Source organism: Limulus polyphemus, unplaced genomic scaffold (genome assembly GCF_000517525.1).
Source record: "Limulus polyphemus unplaced genomic scaffold, Limulus_polyphemus-2.1.2 Scaffold1828, whole genome shotgun sequence".
In the NCBI taxonomy this organism is placed as follows: domain Eukaryota; kingdom Metazoa; phylum Arthropoda; class Merostomata; order Xiphosura; family Limulidae; genus Limulus; species Limulus polyphemus.
In genome coordinates this window covers 77,743-87,630 of record NW_013667438.1, presented here as the reverse complement: position 1 = coordinate 87,630, position 9,888 = coordinate 77,743, and the positions used below count along the sequence as shown (strand labels likewise).

General features: G+C 32.4%; 1 protein-coding gene across 9 annotated transcripts in view; it reads right to left on the bottom strand.

The window, feature by feature from the left end:
* LOC106465077 (probable ATP-dependent DNA helicase HFM1) overlaps positions 1-9,888 on the bottom strand; it is a 123,448-nt gene that overhangs the window by 101,993 nt on the left and 11,567 nt on the right. For 5 of the 9 annotated variants that reach the window (XR_002611891.1, XM_022392889.1, XM_022392893.1 and 2 more), the window contains 2 exons: positions 9,350-9,474; positions 4,220-4,400 (listed from right to left, as the gene is read on the bottom strand). The exons of 1 other annotated variant lie outside the window; for it this stretch is intronic. Coding sequence is in view for 7 of the 8 variants with exons in the window: in XM_022392889.1 (XP_022248597.1) it covers positions 4,220-4,400; positions 9,350-9,474 (306 nt within the window). In the remaining variant the exon portion in view is untranslated. Of the gene's footprint in view, positions 1-4,219; positions 4,401-9,349; positions 9,475-9,888 lie in introns of those variants that run through there. 3 more of the 9 variants (XM_022392897.1, XM_022392896.1, XM_022392895.1) reach the window with 2 other exon arrangements.

The following is a 9,888-nucleotide window of genomic DNA, read 5'->3' as shown; positions in this document are numbered from 1 at the left end:
AACATTCACGTCTTTTCCTTAAATCTCGTGATTCTTCTAGATATAGTGTAGGCTTGTATATATAAGATGTTCACAACGTGACGGGACAACAGAGGGTAATGAGTAATTGAACTGCAGTCAGAAAGTGTGTAATTGAGTATTGTTGAAGTCGAGCTACGTGAGACGTTCGTTGAGAATTATAGCGCGACTGTTGAAATTAAGTGTATCACAAAGTTATATTCAGAAAGAATAAACCAGTTTTATTTAAGAAAGGACTTGTGTCGCTAAAGTTTCGTTGGAACGGATTTACGGAAAATTAATTAACTAACGAACGGAGATGTAACAATAGGTTCTGTTATTTTTCTACTTGATTTGGATTCAAAGAGAGAGAGAGGAAAGTATTTTCTGTGAGGCAACATTATCTCCATAACACAGATTATACAGATTGAATAAAGTGGTGGTGCAACCTGTTAAAAATTAGAAAATTTAACAACTCACCTTCTGAGAGTCTCTGTGAAAATTAGAGAATGACAGATGAAAGAAGACAAAATGCAGGGGTAGATGAAATAGCCATGTGGTGTAAATAATATAACACAAAGGAGTTGGAGTCATCCACAAGAGACACTGTGAGATAATGAACTTGATGAAAGGAGGCATGAAAAAAGACAAAAAGTGTCTTCACTCAAAGAAGAATAAACTTGTCAGATGATGTGTATAATACAACCAGTTAAAGTGGAAGTAAGAAAAAATGTCCTGCAACCAGGAATAGTAAAAATGGGAAAAATGGGAAAGGAGAACAGGCATATTAAACAAGACTGAACTAATCAAGATTCAGAATATTCACTGCCAAAAGATGTAGAGTCTGGGACCTTAGATAAAAAAAGTGAAAACTAGGAGTTGAAGGGAGTCAGAAAACCAGTGATACAAGGAATGTCAAAGTGGGAGCAGATGCACTGAAAACACTCAGTCGGAAGGATCCAGTCTAGGTGTCATCTTTTGCTAAGACAGTTTCATTTTTCTAACGGGGTAGTTGGCCTTTGGAATGGGTTGCCTTGTACCTAATCTCTGCTTGAACATGACTTATACTACCATTTATTCAAGCATTTACTCCACTTGCTAGAAAACAGAACCTTCACATTATATATACATCCATTTACTCAAGTAATTAATAAACAATATTGAAACACATTCATTCTAGACAATGCTAAGGAAAAAAATGAAGTTGAATCGAACACAAGTGCTTAGGGGAAGCTATTGTGCAAGGAGGTTATGTCATCCTCTTATTGGTAGAGTGCTATCATTGCAATAATGCAGTTCACATTATACATGTGTTTCTTAGGTGGGAAGTAGCTCAAGGCTAGTGGCATGCAAATCTAATAGGCAGATGCACAAAGGAATTAAGCTATTCTATGTCCAAAATCATATTTACAGTTATTTCTTCCAGATTTCATTACTTTAGAACAGTCAGTAACCCACAAGATTGCTTTTTGCTATTAGTTCTCTGAAGTTCTTCAAGCTTTGTCAAACTTATAATGTTTATCGACCATCAATGGTGCATTGAAGAGTTTTTCAGCAATGATCTAAAAAAAAGTTTTGCCTCCCATAGCTAATTTTTTAACAGTGTTGTTAATTTTAAATTCTTTAAAATATCTTGAACACACTGGATGTTTGACCATGGATAAAAACTAGTAAAGATGGATAACTGTAAGTTAGTTTTCAGGTAGGATTTTACATTGAGAAACAGGCAGAAGCAAATTTTTATTCTTAAATACGTATATTACTCATTGGAGAAAAGTTAACAACTCTGTGCTTGCTCCTTCTCCATTCCTAAACAACACAATGGAAATCAATGAAACAAACGTACAGAAGTTTACTATTATATAAAATCATGAAAATTGTTGACTCTATAATAAAAGAAATTAATAAAATCCCACAAAGTTGCTGAACTTTATTGCTGGGCAGTTAATGGAATTTGCTAATCAATTAATCACTGGACTTGTTAATCAATTAAGTTCAACTAATCGATTCATCTCACCAGACTTGGATTGTTGGAATAATCAAAATTAGTAATAATGAGAAATACTCACGTCAATCAACTGATTATTTTCATGAGTCCTGGCAATAATCAATTAAACTGAATTCTGAATTAATCAAAAATAATAATGAGAAATCCTAATGGCAATATTTCCATTAGTTTGGTATTTTCATGACATTAACTATCTAGTTGTAATTTTGATTAACCCAATGTGCAAAGGGTTAGTCCAATGGATTGATTCAATATTGGACAGGGAATGTTGACTATAATTCCAAATGTACTATGTTTATCTATACAAAATGTGGCAAGCTTTTAGTAAATGTAAAAGTTTGTTGTATGCAAAACATCACATAGGTTAGATATTAGGGAGACATATAATTAATAGATTTAACAGTAAAAATAATAAACAGTTAAATAAGTTAAGTGGAACTGGGTGATTAACTTTATTAATTGATATAGTTGATTACTTATGAGCATCAATTACATTGGTTAGTGTCATGCACAATAATCTATGTGTATGAGTGTGGGTCAAAGTGCACGTGCTGTGATTTTTTCTCAGAGAGCCATTCAACATGGTAATATGTATTTGATGTCAGAATTATGAACTATTCATTCTATCTCACACTGCTGATTTAGGGACAATTCATGTTATAGGAGAGTAAGTACCAGATACAATATACAGGAATATTAAGAGAACCTGTAGATATGCATTTCCAGGTTATAGAGGTTATGCAAACACAATATGCAAATTGTGTGATGAACAAAAGTATTTTATTGTCAGACTCTGAGTCAGAATGATGTCAATTTACAAATACTTTTAAGGGCTCGGTGTGTTATGTACATATTTATACACACTCACACATATATATTATATATGTATTAATTTAAACTGTAGATAAAATGGACTGCTTTGACGGTATCATGTTTATCAAGATGTATCATTATGATTAAAATTGTAATTCTTAGCACCCCTTCTACTGATAAACTTGACATTCTTTCTTGCATGTACTTTAAACTATAGCTTTTTATGTAATTTTTAAAACATTCCAATATGCACACTGTTATTCCTGTTGTCTGTTAAATAATAATGATTTGAAGTTTTTCAAGTCTATACAATTCAAGTAAAGCACCTCATAACACAACAGACCTATAACAATCAGATTTGATTACATCATCAGTTGGGTACCCTTTCTGTTAACATATTGACTTAATCATCAGTTTAGAAAATTAAGAATAGATAATGCACAAACAAAACTTTCAAAACACTTGTAAACCATACTTTTCTAAAGGAATTTTGATTATACTATCCATGCCATTTATTCTGAGCCTACCATTCTCATCTTGGTTATAATTAGAACCAGGATAAATATGAATGATAAAGAAAGTGATTGAAATTTACACATCATTTCAAAATTAAGAAGAAACAGAAAAAAAAATCAATTAAGTATACAGAAAAGCACTGTCAAAATAAATCTTAGTAATGTACATAAAAATCAATTGCTATGATCTAGAAAAGAAAAATAGGATATGGATTTCAATGACAAGTTTTAAGATTCTTCAGAGTAAGTTTGATTTATGGATGCATAAATTGTGTTATATCAACATAACTTGCCAGTATGTATGCAAAACAGTGATGAATTAGGATGCACTTGATCCCACTTCCCAAGAAATCATGAGTCATGTAAACTTTTTTGTTACTTATTACTCTTTTCTAAGTATACTGAGTTATATAAAATGAAATTACCCTTAGAAATTCAATTGTTTAGCCACAAATAAACTTATAATCAACAGTAAAACAATAAATAAAATTTATTGCACAGAAACAAAACCCTCATAAATCCTAAATTGGTAACAAATAAAATTATAAAAATGTGAAAAACACTGATAATGCATAAGTAAGACTTTTTTTTTAAGTAAATTCATAGTTATGAAATCATATCAACAAGGTTAATTAAAATTTGCTTAAACTACACAAATCTACCTAAAAGTTCTCAAATACAAAAATCCACACTTTTGATATGCATATGCACATACTCATAATTAACTCTGAAAACAAGAACTTATTCTTTTAAAATTATAAAAATTAAAGGAATAATTGCAAACAATTTCAAAACTTACTTCTTCAGTATATTATAGAATTAAATCATAGTTTTGGTTTTTGAAAAACAAGAAAAAATCATGAAAAATTCAAAAAGTATTAGTTACTTCATATGGCTTGATAGTTTTGCTGGCTGTGATAATGAGTTTGATTCTTCTTCATAAAAGAGACTTTGAGAATTTGGAAGGTCCTCTAAAAGATCAGAAGGTTGAAGCAGTTTTGATGCTACGTTATTATGAAGCCTTTCAATTTGTTGAACTTGTGTGTTGAACTGGCCTGCTGTAATGGCTATATTGTAAACATTCATATAATCACTGATTTTTTGTAATCAAAATGAATTTCAAACAAGTACTTAGCTCTGAAATACTGAAAACCTTTCCTTATTGAGTTTGAACTCTGTATATATATAGAATGCATCACTGTACCAATAATTCTCCACCTTCCCTCTGACTTATTGTGCAAGCACCAGGAGATCTTGTGTAAGCACTGCTTTCTCACCATAATTTAGATTCTGTTGGAAGTTGCAGTTGTGATAAGGTTTCAGTTGTGGGGAAGCAGGAAGGAGGGTATTTCAGATGTAAGTACCTGTTTTAAATTCATTTCAATTATAAAAATCTAAAATTCAAATCAGGTAGACTTACTACTGAAATACTGTAAGCGAGAATACCCACAAATTGTAGAGGAGGTGGGAACAGATGAACATGAAAAAGATACTGAAAATATAAAACTTCAAACAGGTGGATAATAATCCAGACTACAAGAAATATGTAGCCAAGCAGGATCTGAGTAAAATCCAGAACCAGAAAAATTTGCATAGCTGAAATCGAGGGTAAATGAGTGGAGTAGACCAGCCTCATAAAAAGACTGGACATAAAGGACACTCAGAAAGAAGGTATTCTTCTAGCAAGAGATAACTTCACACATGATGCACTGTAATTCAGGCAAAGGGTTCAGCTCTGTGAGCAATAATGGCATACTGAACTTGTGAAGTAATGTGGTAGTATAACCACATAGGAGGAATACTATGTTCTGCTCCTGCAATAGAAGGTTCTCAGGGGAGCAACTGACCTTATTACTCTGTCTTTCTGAGTTGATGCCTGTGGAATTTGGGTTTTGTCTTTTTCCAACTCATTAAAATGCCTATCTCATTTTTTATGTGTACTTCTTTCACAAACAGGAATTGTATGCTTTTATTGCAGGTTACCAAGCTGTACTCTCAGCTACTTTTAGTTGTCACAGAAATTCTTTTTTGAGTTTGTTTTATTATGTCTTCCCCCAAGTACCTAGACATTGTCCTCAGTGGAACGTAAGTCTGGTTTGAAGTTGCCTGTTTTCTCTTTTTGAATTCGGTTCACTCTATCATCCTTCCCTGAAGATATATTTTATTTTGTTATTTGTTTAAGGGGGAACATTTGGAATTTTTTTGGCTATTGACAGTTTTCTTACTCTCTTCTCTTTTCTAAGATTGCAGAGACTTGAGCTGTGAGATCTGTCACCAATGTTTTTCATCCTGTTGTATTACCTATTCTAACTGACCCTTATTCTCTTTTTTCCGAACATTTTCTATATCTAGTGAAGGCTGTTTGTTCCTCTGAAGTATGGCCTTACATAGTATGTATCTCGGTATACTGTCAAGGAGAAACATCTGCAAGAAAGTGGCAATATTTGAGATACCCAAGAAAAAAAACTAGATTCATTAGCAAAGGACCACATAACAGCCAATCATGAAGCTATAGACAACAAACATCATTATGAAAAATGAACAAAAAAAACCAATGGAACAGGACCCCCTTGGGAAAGGCAAGCAGAGTGGAAACTATGGTGGATCAGACAATATGAACTGGATAATGGGACCAAATTATCATGGCCAATACCCGAGAAAGAAGATGAAGAAGAGGGCATAGGCACATAAAAAAAATTCTACTTCAGAAAAGTAGAAAACTGTAGCAAACTGTTTGATTGAGTCTCACTCTGCCTGTTGATATATGTCACCACATTTGCAATGTCCATGAGAACTAAAACACAGCACTGGTGTGACAAAGGCAGAAACTCCTGACATTAATGTGGAACAGCCCAAATTTCTAACAGAATGATGTCAAAATGGGATATCTGAGAAGACTAAAAACCGCAAAAATAAGGGTCTCACAGTACATCATCCTAGACCTGGAAAAAGGCATCGGTAAAAGATCTAGATTCGGAGAAGATGGAAGGGGAACATACAGTTGGAAGCTCATGAATGAGCCATATTAGAAATTAATCACGAATAGTAAGAGAAATCCCAAAAGAAAAAACTTCTAAGAATAGGCCGCACAAAGGGATAAGATCCCATTGATGGTATCTGTAGAAAGCACAATCAATGGAAATTGCCATATAAGAAGAAGCCATCATTCTCAACTCAGACAGGATATATTTGGCAGATTAAGTATATGCACCAAAGGAGATAAGTGAAGAGTTCCTGAGAGTGTTAATACAAAATTTCAGTGGAACCACAAATTAAACAGGTGCAAGCTTACACTTGAACCCATGAACAATCCATCCCAGATAATAAGCTAACAAGAAGGTCAATTCATTGCGAGGTAACCAATGAGCAACAATTCTCTAATCATCCTTATAATGATGACAACTTATAATAAGCAAGTGTAGAATGGAGAAATATCTAGATAACAAATAAGATGGGAAGATCTAAGACAACTCTCCAATCTTTTGCTGTTCATCTGTGGCAACACAAAAAGATTAAAGTAAAATCCCTGAAGGATATGAAGTACAATATCAATATCCCTTTTTTTGTGGAAATGGTTCAACATTGCCAAATCCACAATTGTATAGAAACTGGTAGCCAAATTTTGGTGATGAATAAAAATCAAAGTGAAAAATCTGATGAACCTAAGGAACACAAAATGAAGGGTTCATAGGTGAACAAAAATCAGAGATAACTCCCTCCAAAGATCCAGATACAGGAGTCACCCAGGACAGAAAGTCTGTGAGTCAGAAAGACCCACATTGATTACATCAATACTAAATCATACTAAAAGTATAAGTGTATGATGGGAACATTCAAATATCACAGGATTCTAGAAGGGAATGACAAGCAACAAAAGTAGATGCTACAACCCAAATCAACACCTGTTGCAAGCTTTCCCTGAACAGAAAAAAGTGAGAGTGGAATACCTGAAAAAAAACATTTTTAACTATAGATATACATATAAGGTAATCAGCTAATTAAAAGATGAGCACCTTTCAACACAGCCCAATGGGCAAAAATATCAAGGGAACATAACAATAATATGGTAATAAAAACAATAACAATGAGACCCATATGTAAGAAAGATTTCAAAGTGGATAAGTGATTCTGATTAAAGTAATAAGGAGAACAATAATAACTGATAATGGTACTGAAAAAGAATGTCCCAGACCAAGACAAATCATAGCATGCAGAGCAGAAAACTGATGTTGCACCAAAGTAAAACAAGATGTGTAAGACCCCTCCCCAAGAACCAAACTTAGTATCAAAAATTTGAGAAAGAAGAGTAGAAAAAGAATATGAAGTGTAAAAATACACGGATGGTTTTTGAAAAATATCTGCAACCTCAATATCACAAGAAAGTAGGTGAAATAATAAACCCAAGTATGCAAATCATCTCACGGATGTAACGAAAATAGATTCAATGTTGAAAATATATAATATTACTGAGATACAAAGCAATGAGATGAACAGAAGTGTTGTCAGAATAAGGACTAACACTGCAGCAGAAAAATCCAGCTCTGCAGACCCTAAAATGAACAGGCCTTAACAAAATATCTACATTCATCAAAAACAAAGGAAAATGGTAAGTGTTATGCAAATCAAGCATCCACACTATCATTATACCCATTAGAAATATCAGTATACAATGGCACAAATACATTAAGCTGTTAGAGCTGACATACCCTCTTTGATTTTTTCCTGCATGCTACAGGCCAGTTAAGTAGAAAAGGCTTCCAGCTAAGTTACAGAAATTCTGAAAGTGGCAAAAACTAATGGGACATAAGGAATATTGCAGCAAAGTATACAGTAAACAAGAACATCTAAATTATTAGAGGAAAGCAGAGCTTATATAAAATCCCCTGATGCTTAAGCAATAAGTCATGTGGAAAGTGAGAGAGTGAATAATTATGGATAAGTGATACATGGTCTACAGTGCTTAAAGAATATTCAGAAATGTTTAGTTACATTTTGTTAACAGCATGGTTTTCAAACTCGAAAAGGAAATGCTTTCAGTATTTCAGAGGTAAGCCTACCCAATTTCATGAAACAATTAACTCTGAGTGATAATAACTAAAATATGAATAATATCTATGTGTATTACTGTATTATGTATAAATGCTTTTTAGATATTTAGTGCTTATAGGCACTTTAAAGGCTTAAGTGTAAATCTAATAACAGACTAAACAAACTAAATTAGATGCTTCTTAGTCTTTCATGTCTGATGTTTAGCTGAGAAAATTTTAGTGGTTTTTGAAACAAAACAAATACCAATGACATATCTCATAGTATTCTTTATGATACATCAAGCAAACAATATATTATTTTTTTTGCACCTGAACTTTTAACTTTTTAATTGACCATAACTACATCACAGTTTTACACATACGAACATAGCATAGTTTGTTATTTCTATTAGCAAGAAAGGTAATTTTATTCTCAAAGAAATAATATTTTACTAATTCTTCAATGCATATTGCAAATACATCTTATATGAGCAGGAATTACAGTTTACAATTAAATAATTATGTATCACCAGAAAAACGTTTATTTAGTAACAATATACTGACATTAATTTAGCTTATTTATTTCTCTAAAGATATGCAATACAGTAGGTATCAACAAGAAACAGATACTATATCATCATTTATATAAAATAATTGTACCACTTTGAATTATATTTCATAAATTATGTTTGCTTTAATATTGTCTAAAGTTGCTGATGAGAGATTCTCCAGATATACTCAAGAAGATTAGACTGATGGGACAAAAGATAGATCAATCCTATAACATGTAATGTTTCTATTCTAGATCGGTAAAAGAAATTCCATCAGCGTGAATGTATAATCATAAAAATAATTATGGACCATTATCTAACTTATACTTTTTCAATATCAATATATGCATCTAGAAGCTATCATTAACTAGTTATTTGTTACAAATATTATCATTATACATCCAATTACACTAATAGCAAAAATAATTAAATTATTACCAGGAACTTTAGATGTTTGATGCAACTGAGAAAAAGTTGGAAAATCTGGAAGAAATCTTTGAGACAAAAAGATGTTTTCATCTTCCTCAGGTGGATCAACAATTTCCTTTCTTGATATCCATTTTCTGCCATAAGTTTAAAAAATAAGTTGCTAAAAGAAAAGTGTGATATTACATTCTGTTGATAAAAATAAATATATTGTTATATTTTATTGGAGAATAAACAGGTGAATGAAGTTCTTGGTTATACTTAGTAATGAATGTGAACAACATATCATTCAAGGGATATTGTGTTGTTACGTCTCCGTGTGTTAATTAATTTTCCGTAACTTCGTTCCGACGAAACTTAAGCGACACAAGTCTTTACTTAATAAAACTGGTTTATTCTTTCTGAATATAACTTTACCGATACACTCAACTTCAACAATCGTGTTATATCAACGAACGTCAATAATACTTCTGACCGCAGATCAATTACACACCGACTATCTACCCAGACATTACATTCCCCTCTTTTATATACCAGCCTACCCTATATCT